General features: G+C 40.1%; 1 protein-coding gene across 8 annotated transcripts in view; it reads right to left on the bottom strand.

Moving 5' to 3' along the window:
* The window catches only part of RALGPS2 (Ral GEF with PH domain and SH3 binding motif 2), a 277,132-nt gene that overhangs the window by 7,523 nt on the left and 252,033 nt on the right, over window positions 1-17,576 (bottom strand). For 7 of the 8 annotated variants that reach the window (XM_048860736.2, XM_048860731.2, XM_048860737.2 and 4 more), the window contains 3 exons: window positions 15,446-15,538; window positions 5,076-5,181; window positions 2,223-2,314 (listed from right to left, as the gene is read on the bottom strand). In XM_048860736.2, coding sequence (XP_048716693.1) covers window positions 2,223-2,314; window positions 5,076-5,181; window positions 15,446-15,538 — 291 coding nt within the window. Of the gene's footprint in view, window positions 1-2,222; window positions 2,315-5,075; window positions 5,182-15,445; window positions 15,539-17,576 lie in introns of those variants that run through there. The other variant, XR_007358002.2, reaches the window with a different exon arrangement.

Below are 17,576 nucleotides of genomic sequence, written 5' to 3'. Positions count from 1 at the left end.
GCTCAATTTGAGCTACCACACTAAAAATAGTGGCACTGGCAGAGGCATGGGCTAGCCACCCAAGCTCAGACTCAGGTGCTTCTTTATGCTTTGTAGAAATATAAGTAAGCAACACAAAATTTGATTAAATGTTATGTTGTGTAGCCAATACCTAACAAAATGACAGCAGGGCTGTCAACTGATTAAAAAAATTAACTGGGTGATTAATCGCACTGTTAAATAATAATAGAATACCATTTATTTAAATATTTTTGGATGTTTTCTACATTTTCAAATATATTGGTCTCAATTAAAACACAGAATACTAAGTGGACAGCACTCACTTTATATTTATTTTTGATAAGTATTTGCACTGAAAAGAAGAAATCGTATTTTTTCAATTCACCTTATACAAGTACTGTAGTGCAACCTCTTTATCATGAAAGTTGAACTTACAAATGTAAAATTGTGTAAAAAACCCCTACATTCAAAATAAAATAATGTAAAATTTTAGAGACTGCAAGTCCACTCAGTTCTACTTCTTGTTCAGCCAATCGCTCAGACAAACAAGTCTATTTATATTTGCAGGAGATAATGCTGCCCGCTTCTTTTTTACGTCTCCTGAAAGCGAGCACAGGTGTTCTCATGACACTGTTGTAGCTAGCGTCGCAAGGTATTTACGTGCCAGTTGTGCTCAAGATTCATATGTCCCTTCATGCTTCAATCGTCATTCCAGGGGGCATGCGTCCATGCTGATGACTGGTTCTGCTCAATAACAATTCAAAGTGGCACGGACCGATGCATGTTCATTTTCATTATCTGAGTCAGATGCCACCAGCAGAAGGTTGATTTTCTTTTTTGGTGGTTTGGGTTCTGTGGTTTCCGCATTGGAGTGTTGCTCTGTAAAGACTTCTGAAAGCATACTCCTTGTCTCTCAGATTTTGGAAGGCACTTCAGATTCTTAAACCTTATGTCGAGTGCTGTAGCTATCTTTAGAAATCTCACATTGGTGCCTTCTTTGCGTTTTGGCAAATCTGCAGTGAAAGTGTTCTTAAAATGAACATGTGCTGGGTCATCATTTGAGACTGCTATTACATGAAATATATGGTAGAATGCACGTAAAACAGAGCAGGGGCATACAATTCTCCCCCAAGGAGTTCAGTCACAAATTTAACTAACACATTTTTTTAAGAGGCGTCATCAGCATGGAAGCATTTCCTCTGGAATGGTGGCCGAAGAAGGAAGGGGCATACGAATGTTTAGCATATCTGGGATGCAAATACCTTTCAATGCTGGCTACAAAAGTGCCATACAAATGCCTGTTCTCACTTTCTGGTGACACTGTAAATAAGAGGAGGGCAGGATTATCTCCTGTAAATGTAAACAAACTTGTTTATCTTAGTGATTGGCTGAACAAGAAGTAGGACTGAGTAGACTTGTGGGCTCTGAAGTTTTACACTGTTTTGTTTTTGAGTGCAATTATATAACAAAAAAAAATCTACATTTGTAAGTTGCACTTTCACAACAAAGAGATTGCACTACAGTACTTGTATGAGGTGCATTGAAAAATACTATTTTTGTTTATAATTTTTACAGTGCAAATATTTGTAATAAAAAAATATACACACACTTTGATTTCAATTACAACACAGAATACAATATATATGAAAATTTAGAAAAACATCCAAAATAGTTAATACATTTCAATTGGTTTCTATTGTTTAACAGTGCGATTAAAATTGTGATTATTTGCGATTAATTTTTTTAATCACGATTAATTTTTTTGAGTTAAACTGCGTGAGTTAACTGTGAAAATCGACAGCCCTAAATGACACTACACAGAATCTTGCAGTACTGATTCTAAACACTACTACAGCTTACAATAGTGATACTACCAGTAAAGTGTTTTGGATTATTATTTTATAATAGTCTAGTATGTAGCTTTAAAAAAAATAAAGATATGCAAGGGTATATTATGCATAAAACCCTGTCAATGTGTTAGAAGTATTAAGATATCCCTTAGCCCTCCAAATTGCTCAGTTGCTTCATTTGATCCTTATAAAGGCTTAAATCTTTGTTTGTGAACACAATCTTTATGTTACCTCCAAGTCGTGTGTATTGGTAGGAGTACCTTGTTTTGCATAAAAACTGACCAACTAGTACTCAGTTTTCTTTCAGAGCTAGTTACCAATGCCAAGTTCCAATCAGCGGTTCTCAGTTCCTTTTCACAGTATAGTTCTCACCTGTTGTCTGTTGCTTTGACAGGCAGCGCTCAGATGTTTGAACCACAGCATTGCATTCATTCTGTTACCAGCTTGAAACTTGTATGAATTTCCTAAAATGACAGAGGCAGGAAAAAAAATTGATTAAAAAAAATCAGACACGAACAAATACAGTGCAGTACTGTACTTCAATTCTACCGAAGTTCAAACAAATACATGAAATAAATAAATAAAACAAAAAATAAAACATTATCGAACAGTGAAAAGACAGAATTCTATTAATATAACTTTAGACCTTGGGTGGTGTGGTTGCAATTTAAACAACATCATTTGACTTCATACAACAGATGTGCTATATTCGGACAGAAGTTCATAGCCTCCAAACCAATTATTAAGATCAGTGTCAATAAAAAACAAAAGAAAACAAAAACAAATCCCCCCAAGACCCCTCCCTTCCCTGATACCACAAAATTATTTAGAACGTTGTGACCAAAGTACTTTTTGTCCATGGTACCTGTGACAGACGGGGCAATTTCCTGGACAAACCTTACTGAATTAAGTTTAAGTATCTTAGGTGTCCATTACATTAAAAATGCAAATGTTTATGTATTACCGTGAGATTGTTTTTAACATTTCTAGGGGGGAGACATGACTAATGTAAACTGGAGAGGCATTATGAGCTTCAAAGGACTATTTGAAACAATGAACTTTTAAAGTTAAGTGGGTTTCCCAAGAAACCTCTAGGGACAAGTAAAGGTAACTCTAGGCAAAGGTAACTCCTCTGATTATGCAGCCTTTTGAAGCTACTAACTGAGAAGAGACCCACTGTCCACAAATGAGCTATTCCCAGTTCAAAGATACTGGCTGTATAAAGGGGCGACTAAACTTTTCACGACTGTGATTGTTCTGAGCTAACAGCTGTTACAAACTTGTGACCATAGAAAAACCTGTTGGTGAGGTCTGAAGAACTGTTCACCTGCCAGCGCCCTTCACAGTATTGGGGTGATTGCTGGTAAGCTCATTAACATGTGTACACATTCTTTTATTGTTTTTAATACGTACTCTATACTGCTTTTACCTTAAAAAAAGATGTGCTTTCTTAGAAGGAGCTATGTGGTAACTTAACTGCACAATTACACTGTTTATAGCTTCTGAGAAGAAGACAATACAGGCCTGTTGAAGAAGTCTGATTTGCTGTGGAATTCAGTGTAGGCAGGGAACTATGCTGCCTGGAAACACCTCAGTCAGGAAGAAGAAAGACATGTCTCTGCCCAAGAGAGGTGACGGCTGGGGAGCTGGAAGCCTAAGAGTGGTGCACTTGCTGGTCCCTGGAGGGGGAAATATGGGTGCACTTGCCCTGAACTGTGAAAGCCCCTCCTTCCAAATTGCTTAATAATTTATTTTTTAAATGTTGCCAAGAAAACCAGAGTGAAGTGCAGGAGAGCACCCTGGGGTGCAGACTGGAAAAGTTACCTATGAAAATACTTGTGAGCTTTCCAAAAAGTGACAACATATTTTAGACTAACTTTTTCAGTTCTGAATTTTATACATGGATTACTTGACTTCAGACAGCCTAAGGAAAAATATTATAAAAGTGTTCGGTTTGATGGAAAGTTGACAAGGGGTATAATTCATACACTGTGGTGCTGTCCTTCGGTTCACCTCTTACAGGAGATGCATTTGCAATATTTTTCATATAAAGATTAAAATGAACTTCCTTGATTCTATCAGGTCATATTTACTTGGGGAAGATATTAATTTTCAATTACACAAATCATGTTCAAATATTCATATAAATCAGCATATTCAAATGTTCATTCAAAATTAACCGCAGTTGTAGAGATACTATAAAGGAGTCAAAGATATTAATCCTTCAATCCTATTGTATAGATGTCAACAAGAAAAAAACCTAACAAGTCACTGGAAAACGTCAGATATGTTAGAATATGTTATCAAAACAGCTTTTAATGCCCTTTCTGCATATTTTGAACTCCTATGGAGAGTTAATAGTCTCTCCATAGTTAAGGCTGATGCTGGATTTTTATTAGAAGCCCAGTTTATGAGATGGCTTTCATTTTTAATATTTTCCTCGTTGTTCGTTAGCTCATTATATCTCCAAAACTGCTTGATCTAGTAACACCAAACTTGTGCTGGTGAGGAATAGTGCAGGGGTTTTTAATCTTTTTCTTTCTGAGGCCCCCCAACATGCTATAAAAACTCCATGGCCCACCTGTGCCACAACAACTAGTTTTCTGCATATAATAGCCAGGGCTGGCATTAGGGAGTAGCAAGCAAGGCAATTGCCTGAGGCCGCATGCCTCCTTCAATTGCCAGGAGGCCCCGTGAAGCTAAGTTGCTCAGGCTTCATCTTCAGCCCCGGGTTCCAGCCCCATGAAGTGAGACTTCGGCTTTCTGCCCTGGGCCCCAGCGAGTCTAACACTGGTCCTGGTTGGCGGACCCTCTGAAATCTCGTGGTCCCCCGGGGGCCCAGGACCCCTGGTTGAGAACCACTGGAATAATGTATCTGAATAGCCTCTTTTTGTTTTAGTTAGGTGAATGATGTGGACTGGATGTTGAACTATTAGAGGTAAATGCAGTTTCACGTACATAATGTCTGCATGATCCAAGCATGATTTACAAACATGCATCAGGCAAAGCTGCTGCAAAACTCCTAAGTTAGGAAAGTAGGAGTTAGGAGCTGCAGTCCTATGGAGTTCCTATATTTGGCTTAAGCTCTGAGATTTAATATCCCTTCTGAAGTTTTTGTTATTAATTATGAGCACGCTTAAAAAAGTGTTTTAAGTGTTTATAAAGTCAGGTGAATCTGAAAAAAAAGATCTTTATGCATATCACCATTCTCCTGATGTTACTCACCCTTCTCAGAATCAGTCAGCAAGAAGAGATCAGGATGTTCTGGGTCATCAGCCATCATCACCATCCATCCTACCACGGACACATTTTTACTTGGTGTAGATTTGAACTGAAAAACACAGAGTATGTATTCATGTTAAGCAAGAGGGTTCAGCCAGAATGACAGCATCACATACTACAAGAATATGGAAATAAAGAGCCAATTCTGCTTTCCACTAACCTGACATAAATAAAAAATAATGCTATTCTGGATCACCATAAAGGAATAATAGGAAACAACACAGGCACAAAGTTGTGTAGTCATAAACATATATATTGTCCAGTTTGACAAGACTCAGTATTTTCAGCACCATGATACTGGTATATGTGTGTATATTTATTTTCACACTCACCCACCCACACAATATAGGATGTCTAGGGCCCTACCAAATTCACAGCCATGAAAAACATATCATGAACCATGATATCTGGTCTCCCTCCATGAAATCTGGTCTTGTGTGTGCTTTTACCCTATACTATACTGATTTCACTGGGAGACCAGCATTTCTCAAACTGGGGGTCCTGACCCAAAAGGGTATTGCAAGGTTATTTTAGGGGGGTCACAGTATTGCCATCTTTACTTCTGCACTGCCTTCAAAGCAGGGCAGCTGGAGAGCAGCAGCTGTTGGCTGGGTGCTCAGCTCTGAAGGCAGCACCATGCCAACAGCAGTATAGAAGTAAGGGTGGCAATACCATACCATGCCACCCCTACTTCTACGTTGTTGCCTTCAGAGCTGGGTGGCTGAAGAATGGCGGCGGCTGATTGAAGGCCCAGCTCTGCAGGCTGCAGCTCTACCTTCAGAGCTGGGTTCCTGACCAGAAGCCACCACTCTCCAGATGCCCAGCTCTGAAGGCACTGCTGATGCCAGTAGCAACACAGAAGTAAGGGTAGCAGTAATGCAACCCTCCCTAGTTTCCACGGTATGCATCTGATGAAGTGAGCTGTAGCTCACGAAAGCTCATGCTCAAATAAATTGGTTAGTCTCTAAGGTGCCACAAGTACTCCTTTTCTTTTTGCGAATACAGACTAACACGGCTGTTACTCTGAAACCTACAATAACCTTGTGACTCCCCCCACACATCCACAATTCCTTTTTGGGTCAGGACCCCTACAATTACAACACCGAGAGATTTCAGATTTAAAACAGCTGAAATCATGAAATTTACGATTTTAAAAATCCTATGACTCTGAAATTGACCAAAATGGACCATGAATTTGGTAGGGTCTTAGCAATGTTACAAAGGCTTTTATCTGCATGAGTTTGTGATGGATGCGTTACTGATAAGTGACAAACCCATTACTCAGTTACACAGATTGTACCAAATAAACCTTTATACTATACCACATCATTTCGTATTCTGTTTATGCTATGTATATTACAGAAAAAACTATTTTACAAATATTGCAGTTAAAAGTTATATTGAGACTTTCACATCCCTTTTTTCTCTGCAAAGCCAGAGCCTTAGCTATTCTCAGTTCAACTGTATAGGTCTCCAAATGAACCATAAAAATCTTTAAAAATTACTGAAAATATCTTTTTTATACCTAAAAATTAAACAACGTAACTGCCAGATCAAGAAACAAATGCTTGGGAAGATTGAAACCCCTCTTTTTCATAAGGATGAAACTCTTGCATCTATATCCCTTTGGAGTCATGAGATACCAGGTTAAATTTTTGATATTTTTATGTCTAGAAAAGCTGTTACTGGTCCAGGACTAAATCATATCTATCCTGGGTGTCAGGTCCGAGTTACTTGGGATCGGGGGCAATTTTGTGGAAATTCTATTTTTTGGTTGGGAAGTTGGATAGTGTGATATATGTGAAGAAAAACATTTACCATTGGCTAATTTTTTTGTTGTTGTTAAAGACAGTTATTTGCAGAGGGTTGAAATAGCAAAATAAGTACTGGGTGAGGTAAATGAGTAGGCAGAGAACAGAGTAGTTGGTCAAAAGTGCATGATAAATACTTACCACAAAAATATCAACATATCACATATGTTGATATTCTTGTGACAAGCTGTAGAACTGTTTGATAATATGGGGTATACTTTAAGATCATTTTTAGAAGTTTTAGAACTGTATTAATACTGTTTTTCCTTTCTCTCTTCTGTACAGCTGGTCTCAAGATACTAACAAAATCTGGCTTATCAAGGCTGAGATATGAAAATTAGCTCCTATAAGATAAAAAGTAACATTTCTAAAATTAGATTTTTTGGGGGGCAAAACATGGCATGAATAAAATACATAATAGTGCAAAGTGGTATGAAGACTCATTAGGACCTATATAACTCACTTGTAGCACTGCCATTTGTAAATAGCAAGAACAATCCAAACTCATGCCAATAAAATATTTATACCACCACACTCCACCATTGTACATGTGATATACAAACCCACAAATAAATATTTTTTTGGGTGAGCACTGCCAGGATTATTCCACTTCTTTCCCCACTCCCACCCATCTGCAATGCTGCTATCCTCCTTCTGGGTCAAGGTAGCTTTCCGGCAATGATGATGCTTTCCTAACCATTACTCTAAAGGCTTGTGACCAAAACTTGGATTGTGTGTCCAGAACACTCATTTCTGGAATTTGATAGGAAGACATTACACATCTGAACACATACCTTCATAATATAATAATTATATCATCTTCTTTTCTGAATGTATGCCATTGGATTGGTGAAGGAGTCCTTTCCAAGAACAGAAATTAACAGGAAAGAAATTTCATTTTCTTTATCAAGGACCTATCCATCAAATGGGCTATAGCAAGCAGTGAAAAAGATAAGCAAGACCTCATGTGATGGAAAAAGGGTATCCATGAGTGCGAAAAACAATACATGGACTTTACAGAGATGACTCATGGGTTAAAAAGTAAAACATATCCTGCTTTCACTATGGCCTGCTGAAGGCACCATTATCCGATGAACATAATATTGACACTATATTTAGCAATCTGCATCCTCAAATCTCTATAATAGTTAAGTGCTATATAAGGGTGTGTGTGTAAAGCAGGGGTGGGCAAACTACGGCCCAGGGGCCGAATCCAGCCCTTCAGACATTTTAAGCCAGCCCTTGAACTCCTGTTGGGGAACGGGGTCCGGGTCTTGTCCCGCTCCACATGTGCCATGGCAGCAGCATGTCCCCCTTCTGGCTCCTATGCGTGGTGCAGCCAGGGGGCTCCATAGGCTGCCCCTGCAGCTCCCATTGGCTGGCAACTGTGGCCAATGGGACTGCAGGGGCACTGCCTGCGGACGGGGCAGCACATAGAGCCATCTGGCTGTGCCTCCGCGTAGGAGCCGGAGGAGGGACATGCTGCTGCTTCTGGGAGCTGCTTGAGGTAAGTGCCACCTGGAGCCTGCACCCCTGACCTCCTCCAGCACCCCAACCCTGATCCCCCTCCCATCCTCTGAACCCCTCAGTTCCACCTTTCTACCCCAGAGCCTGCACCCCCAGTTGGAGCCCGCACCCCAACCCCCTGCCCCAGACTAGAGCCCCCTCCTGCACCCTGAACTCTTAATTTCTGGCTCCACCCCAGAGCCCACACACCCAGACAGAGCCAGCACCCCAACCCCCAATTTTGTGAGCATTCATGGCCCGCCATACAATTTCCATACCCAGATGTGGCTCTCAGGCCAAAAAGTTTGTCTACCCCTGGTGTAAAGCATTATCATATCATTTTTACATATGCAGAGAGGTTCAAAAGGGTTACCCAATGTCATTCTGAATCAATGACAGAGCCAGGAACAGACCCAGATCTCCATATTGACAGACTGGTGCCCTATTCACTGAACTATGCTAATGCAGCTTCTAATGTTTTGAGAAAACGTGGATAGATGACCAACTCACTCTTTTACCAATCTTTGTTATATATAAATACAGTGCCTGTAATTACTGAATTTACAGTGTAATTAACACTGTGATGATGCTTTTTGCTGCCACTGCATTGCTTTCTGACCATCTCGAGAATGACTGGCTGACTTTGGTGCTTTTTTCTTGTTGCAAAGAGATCTATCAAACCTGAAATACCTCTCAGTTTACGATCCATTTACACTGGTGGATTTGTATTCTGTTTACTTAGTCCCCCACAACAGTGAGCTCTCCACTGATGCGTTAGAATCTTCATTAACAAAGTTTGCTGTGCCAGTCTGAAGATGAGTGCTTCACTAAATAGTTTTGTGTTCCCTGTCTCTCTCTGATTTTCATGTATGACACTAGAGTTACACTGTCTGGTATGACATGCTGAACACTCTATAGTCAGCCATTCAAGGAAATGTATACATAGTCTCTCTGAGGGACACAATCTTGAATGGATTTATGAGCCACACAAAACTTCGACACTAACAGGTTAGCACCTGTAATCATCCTGTCTGGTATTTAAAGATGTGTCTCTTCCATGACGTGTCTGGTAGGACATGGACTATCTTTGAAGCTTTTTTTCTTGTGTCAGTTTCTCAAAATTAGACTCTCTAATTTCCTCCTATATACCTTGGCCCATGGGATCATTTCAGGGACTGAAACTATGGAGTATAGAATTTACATCAGGGATTTTATTAAGTTTGCTTCATCTGGCATACGTGGAAGATCGGTTCCCTTAACTTGCAAATTTATCTTTGAAGAGGAATACCAGCAGTGACATGGAGTACTGACTGTTAGTCCTACTATGTGACTCATCCATTGTGTTCGAATCAAGAAGCTTTCCTGGATTGACAAGAAAGGAGCGCTTCTGTAATAGCCAAGCATTCTCCCAGTGGCTGAATGTACTTCCTAGAGCTACGCAGGTCTTACTAGAATATCATCCATGCAAGAGAGCGCCTCCAGCCTGAGAACAATGATCACCTAGCCTTTTAGTATATTGATAAATGGTCTTAGGGCTGTGCTTAGCTTGGAGAGGAAGATCTGGATGGACAATGGATGCCTTGAAAGTGAAACCTCAGAAAGACTCTGGGGCTGCATGGGATAACACATAAGCATGTCCAGTGTACTATGTAATTATTGTAGCTGCTGGAGGGCAGTATGGCAGCCAAAGTCTCCATATAGAACCTTACCTGAAACATTTTATGAATTTGTTCACATGCCTGAAGTCAAGTATGACTTAATTTCTTGCCGTTTTTCTTTGGCTGTAATGGCCATCTCACTATAGCCCTTGTCCGTGGAAGATGTGCCAGAGCTATTATCTTATCATGGATGCTCATTTGGTGGGTGCAGGTTAGGAGACATTGGGCAGATGAGCTTGAATTTGTATATCACCTCTGAGCTCTAGAATCCACTTACCCACTTACAGACAATTTCCACTACTACGGTAACAACTGAAGCCTGTTAATTACCTTACGTATGCAATGCTCGTTACCTGGGTAGCATTTGTTAGTAGGCATGGCATGTAACTGTTATTTGCTGGATTTTGCACTGAACAAAGGAATAATCTCTCCCTCCTTTAGACTAATATCTGCTTCTTGAGTACATGTTGGCAGATTTCCTCTGCCTTTGACTGATGACATGAAAAGAGGGCCTGGTTTGTAGAATCTTGCCTCTCTTTTTTTTTTGTCTGCTTCTGGAATGGAAGGGACTTCTTCCTCTTTGTTTGGTTATGCCATGAGTCTATGAAGTCTCTCTCCAAAAAGTTCAACTTGGAAGAGAAAAGGAGTTGGTTACTCTGCCCATCTGTCTTCCATGCCCTCAGTCACAGCTTCGTGCATGAAGCTGTATTTGAGGCAACAGAATTTTCCAAGAATTTACCACCATTTGTCATGAAATTACTAGCCTGGAATATACTACATAGCCCAGACTTGACTTTGAGTCTGGTTGACCTTTCCACATTGCTGGCCCATGCAACAATGGCCATATGAAAGGAAGTTACAGAGCTAGATGTTTGTGAGGCTGATGAAGATGTCTGGAAGATTTTATCTCAATTACTGGTCTGGACTTTGAGAAAAAATCCATTGTATAAGAGATTTCTGTGTCTTGAGGGATGTAATTGCATCTTTGACAGATGAAGCATCGATTTTTTTCCTCCTTTACAAGTTATAGAACAGTAAAACTATGTTTGATGGAGCTGCTGCTCTCAACTGGGAGTTTCCTACTCAGCCATAATTTTATCCATATATGTTTATGCATGATAGCATATAAGCATGAATGATTTTTTGTCACTGGTGGGAAAACATTTGCCAAGGTATCTGAAGTTCAATTTGGGCTGTGGAACTTTTGCCCTAGAGGAAAAAGAGGACAACGTGTCCAGTTCTAAAACTATTTTGTCTTTTCCTTTGGGCAAGGAGAATCTGCCTTGGGCTTGTAGACTGTTCTTGCCTTTCTCCCTTACGTGAGGATGAGCACCCTAGTAGATGTTCAACCCCTAAAGGGCTCATCTTTCAAGTGCTTGGTTTAGCAAATCCCACTGAAAAGGGTATTTTAGAAAGATGAGAGCCATCTGCTCTTACCACCTCCTTTTTGTGACTAGCTCGGATTGTTTGCCAGTATCAAGTCTCTCCTTTTATCTCGCTGTGTGTACTTTGCATATCTGAGAGGCAGGATGTGTACAACCATACTCTTTTACCAGCTCTGGGTCAGAGACAGATAAGCCCTCCTGGGCCACTGCTTAAGTTGCTCAAAACAAATATTTGCCTCCTCATAGGGCCTCAGGGGTTTTCCCCTTGTGGTTGGAAAATTTGGCCCTGCTTGAAATTGATCTTTGGAAGCTCTTTGATGGTGAGCCACTTGGGGGAAACTGAGCTAAGGAGGGCTAAGGATGGGAGGAAGCAGAGAGCTGAGAAAAAGAAAAAAGGCAGAACAGCAAAAAGCACCAAAGTAGTAAAAATAGATAATGTGAGAGACACAGCACAGGGATTTGTGTCAGTGTGTACACACCACTTCCAGAAAAAAAGGGGGAAAGGGCTACAGAAGCTTCCATGTAGGAGAGAGAAATACCCGCTCCACAACTCAGGAGGAAAGAACTGACATCTGGCCTCACGGGTGAAGCCATCCTTTAAAAAAAGAAAGCAGCATTTAAGGCTATGGGAGAGGACTTTGCTTCCAGAGTGGAACATACTCCGGCTGGACCCCAGGCCAAGAGGACCACCATGAATAGTGCCTAAGACAGAATTCCAATGTCTTCTGGAAAACAAAATTAGTTGTTTGTGAATTAACCCTTCCAGAGGGTTTGGAATAAAAAACCCTGTTTAATATCTCACTGTGTAAACCTTTAAGTTAGCTGAATGTTGGGGCAACTAGAGACTTGCCAGCCATGCCCAAAAATAAAAAATAAAGGCTACTGATTACTTCAGCAAGAGTTCAAAGTACAATTGGTGCTTCTCTGCCCACAAGGGAACTTCTGGAGGTTTCCCCAAAGGATGAGACCCATGACATCCTCTGCCCTTGCAGCTCTGTACAACTGTCTCCACATTAATGTAAAGCACTTTTAACATGCAAAGAGCTAAGTACCATATTACTATTTACATTTTTCATATCAGACATGTATATGCCTTAAAAAAAAAAGACCCCTCTCTCATGACCAGTTCACATCCATCCCCTTCCAACTATAAATAACCTTATCACCTCATAGTTTCAAGTACTCTTACTACAATAAAAAGTAACCTGTTTTGCTCCCCTCAGTTGCCTGTTACCTCTCACCCTCCTAATACAGACTATGGATTTCATCTTATACTAGCAGATATGAGGGAACATTATATGGTAGCTTTGACTAAGTTTGAATAACTGATGTTTGTATTCTATATATTAATAGCTGCAAGACAATAAGTTGGTGTTCATCTTCTGAAAAGGACAAAGTTCAAACTTTTAACAAATTCATTTCACATGCACCACCTAACCTGTGGAACAGAAGATATACCAATTCATGCATCAGCTACCTTCTAAACACAAATGAAATTCACACAGCTGCAGACCATCTCCAATTTATCCTCAGATAGTTAAACTTCATTCCTGAATCGCAACTAAACAAGCATTAGCTGTAACAGGCTCCCTGACAGCCCACAATCAGATACTCAGAACCTAAGGGGCAGGCTGAGGGCTACACTATTCTGTTTCACAATAACCCTGCAATATAGGAGGTGCAAAGCTGCACCACCACATGGGAGCATCAGAAGGCACTACACTAATAAGGTCATCAGCAGGACAGATAAAATGACAAAGTGTTGATATATCTCCATTAAAAGTGAAATTAATAGTTTTTCCTCTCTTTAAAGTTACTGATACAGTTTCAGTCTTATCTCCAGTTTAAAGATTCTGATCTGGGAATTATATATTTACCTTTGGAGAAGTATTATTATATGTCCATTTAATGTATACTACTTATCCTCAATAAGAATATTATGCTAAATTAAGATAAAAGATTGCTCTCCTTATAGTGTGATATTCATTATTGTATTTTTACTCTGAAATAAATTGTTAATCAACAAGCCATCTATAAATAGAAGTGAAACTTTTTTTTAATTTAGAAACAGAATATAATAGCTAGCTATGTAACTCCCCTAGGTTTCCACTGCCAAGAGCTACTCGGATTTTTTTCCCCAACAACATTTTTATTAAATCTGTTTTAAAATTACTTGTTGAGAAGTATATGCATGTTACAGGTATTATAGTAAAACCCTTTCTCATTCATATTAATGTACTAGGGAAGTACTATTTCCCCCTTTCTGAGTTATCATTTGATATTTTAAAATGGAGAAAACACCAGGAAAAAGAGATTTATAGAATGATGATTCTGTTCTTGAAAAAATACATTATTTGGAATAAAGCCTAAAGGCATCGAGTCAGCAACAGGAGCACAAAACATGACATACTTGCAGAAAGGAGGCTTTTTCAATTCTCAGTGTCTCCAGAAAGACAAGCAATAAACCCTTGACGATATAATGCCAGCAACAAATTATTTTCTTGATTTTTTTTTAATATAATCATTTGTACAATCTTGTTTCTTTCCATTCTTTCCTGCTACTTCTACTCTTAGTGACGCAGATTTGACTATGTAAGTTTTTTATTAATATCACACACAAATCTGTCCAAAAATGCACTTCACTAGTTTCAAACTAGGTAGTAACAATTGACAGATTAGATTAAGCAGGACCATTGCTCTCAACTAAGCAAACAGAATGCCAATTTAAATGGGGAGAAAAAATAATGAAGTTATGCAAACCTTTTTAGTGCACTAAGCTACTATCATTATACTACTTTAGATAATATAATATTGGGTTTCCCTATTAAATTAACTAGTGTAAATAAATTTGGAAAATACCCAGCTTGTTATATAAATGACAAAGAAAATTTTTAGTGGATTCTTTTTACAAAAAGTAGAGCAGAACTCTCAGAGATCCAAGATCTTGCCTTTGCCCTCTGCATGTGAGAAATAGGAAAAGAACATCTTTTACCACAGATAAACAAGCTAGTCCAGGATTCTGGAGCACAACTTCTCATTTTCTAAAATTATACAGCTTTATACAAAGGTAATGACCTAATGTACAGTGACATCTGACAAAATTCACATGGCTAATGAAGACTTGAAACACTGGATAGAGCTACTGCCTAGAACTGATAGTCACAGTATAGGCTCTACATAGACAACATCAGGGGTTCCCAATTTTCTTCCATCTCTTGACAGATACATTCACTCCCCCTTTCATGACTACACAGACCACCCTTCTCCCCTTCCAGTGGTTATGGCATAACATTCCTGGGGCAACTACAGCAATTGCTTACATAAAAAAATAGTAATAAGGAAGTATTTAATGTAATTTTAGCTTCTTTCAATGTGATTTAGCAGCTGGAAACAAGACAGGGAGCCAACATCATGTGACAATCCAGCTCTCTGAATACCACCAAGAAGTGCAGTACAGCCACTGGTGGTCCACAGAACACAATTCGGGAATTACTGGATTAGACAGAATAGGCAGGAAGAGTAATCCACAAAAACTGGAGTTTAACACATTCTCCAGTTCTTTATACATTTACATATTTATATTTGCCATCGTTTGCTTGGGTGCTGGGAAGGGGCAGTGATATATTCTAATCAGATATTGTAGGAAGGTATGGTCTACAGGTGAAAATGCAAGATGACCATTAGCAATTGCTTTCTTTCTGGGTCTTCTCTAATGTGTTTAATATACAATTTCACTGAGCCCAAATGACACATGCAAAACAGATGTTCCCTGTATAGCCTATTAAAGTGCCTACTTCTATTAAGTTGTATCCATAGAGATGACACAGACTGCCCGAAGGACAGGATAGTGCTCAATTGCAGATCCTGGATTATTCTGTTGGTGCGTGTATCAGGAAAGTGCATTTACTTTTAAATTTTGGCAGCAGTGTAGGGAGATGCACTATAATACATACATGTTTTCTCTCTGTAGCCTTCAGAGACTTTGCAGTATAGTAAAAAAGCTGGGTTCCACATAGTGCTGCCCAGTATTTTGTCCAAGATGCTACCTACAGAGAAAGAGAGAGAACAGATTAATAAAACAAAATACTGTTGTTAAAAATGCATGTATGTTTACCTCATGATCCCACAAATTTCCCTAGAACAGCAACTGCCCAGGACCTAGCCCAGCCAAAATGAGCTGCCTTTTCACTGATGCTATTTCTAGTTCATAGAATCATAGAATATCAGGGTTGGAAGGGACCTCAGGAGGTCATCTAGTCCAACCCCCTGCTCAAAGCAGGACCAATCCCCAACTAAATCATCCCAGCCAGGGCTTTGTCAAGCCTGACCTTAAAAATATCTAAGGAAGGAGATTCCACCACCTCCCTAGGTAACGCATTCCAGTGTTTCACCACCCTCCCAGTGAAAAAGTTTTTCCTAATATCCAACCTAAACCTCCCCCACTGCAACCTGAGACCATTACTCCTTGTTCTGTCATCAGCTACCACTGAGAACAGTCTAGATCCAGTCTTAATCTAGTTAGATTAAGAATACATAGGAACACAGTATGAATCAAGAAACTAGTGCACAGAGGTCTTGATCACTCCTCTATGATCCAGGCATCAAACAAGGTAATATTTATTTCCTCTACTTTACCAAGAGTTTTCATTCAAAACGGCACTGACTTTGGGTACAGAAATACCTTTTCTTTTTAATGATATATTTGCCATCAAGGGAAATCAAGAATTAGAACACTGACTTCTTTGGAAATTACTGATTTATCACAAAATATTTGTAGCAACACAACTATTAAGACCCATTTTAGCTGCTGTCATTTCAGTACTCATCCTCCATCTACCAGGGTAGAAAAAACAGTTACCTACCTTTCGTAACTGTTGTTCTTTGAGATGTGTTACTCATGTCCATTCCACTCTAGGTGTATGTGTGCAGTTGTCAGAGATTTTTGCCTTAGCGGTATCAGAAGGGTTGGCATTGGTGCCCTCTGGAGTGCCAAGCTCATGCGTTGGTATATTAGGCACCATCGGCCCTACGCCCTCTCAGTTCCTTCTTGTCAACCACTCAAATAGAGGGGCAGGAAGACAGGTAATGGAATGGACAAGAGCAACACATCTCAAAGAAAGGTAGGTAACCATTTTTTCCAGAGTGCTTGCTCATGTTGATTCTATTCTACGCAACTCACAAGCGGTATTCCTGAAAGTGGGCTCGGAGTTCATGGTTATGTGGCTTGCAACACTGCTCTACTGAAGCCAGCATCATCTCAGGCCTGCTGGGTAAGCGTGTAATGAGACGTGTAGATGGATGACCAGGTAGCGGCCCTGCAGATATCTTGAATAGGCAGTTGGGCCAGGAAGGCCGACGACAAGGCTTGTGCCCTAGTCAAGTGGGCGGTTAAACCCAGATCTTTCACCAGATCATAGGAACTTTCACCAGATCATAGCAGAAACGGATGCAGGCCGTGATTCGTGATTCAGGATGAAATTCTCTGGGCAGAACCTGGAAGACCTTTCATCCTATCCACCATCATGACAAACTACTGTGACTTACAGAACGGCTTGGTCCTTTCAATGTAAAATGCCAGGGCTCTCTTGATGTCCAGAGTCTGCAATTTGCGCTCCTCTTCCGACTTATGAGGTTTTGGAAAGAAGATGGGTAAGTATACGTCCTAACCCATATGAAACTGAGAAACTACTTTGGACAGGAAAGCTGGGTGCAGTCGTAGCTGGACCTTGTCCTTGTAGAACACCGTATAGGGCAGCTCCGAGGCAAGTGCCCTAATCTCAAAGACCATGCAGGCAGACATTATTGCCACCAAGAAAGAAACCTTCCAGAAGAGTAGAAGAAGGGAGCAGGAAGCCAAAGGCTCGAAGGGAAAACCCATGAGTCATGACAGCATGAGATTCAGGTCCCAAGGAGGGACCAGGTCACAGACATGGGGATAGAGCTGCTCCAGACCTTTCAAAAACCAGATTGTCATGTCGTGAGTGAAGACTGACCTACCCTGTAATGGAGAGTGGAAGGCCAAAATAGCAGCCAAATGGACCTTAACTGATGAAAGAGAGAGGCCCTGGATCTTGATATGCAGAA

This window comes from Caretta caretta, chromosome 8, assembly GCF_965140235.1.
Source record: "Caretta caretta isolate rCarCar2 chromosome 8, rCarCar1.hap1, whole genome shotgun sequence".
NCBI lineage: Eukaryota > Metazoa > Chordata > Testudines > Cheloniidae > Caretta > Caretta caretta.
This window is presented reverse-complemented; position numbering and strand designations above follow the sequence as displayed.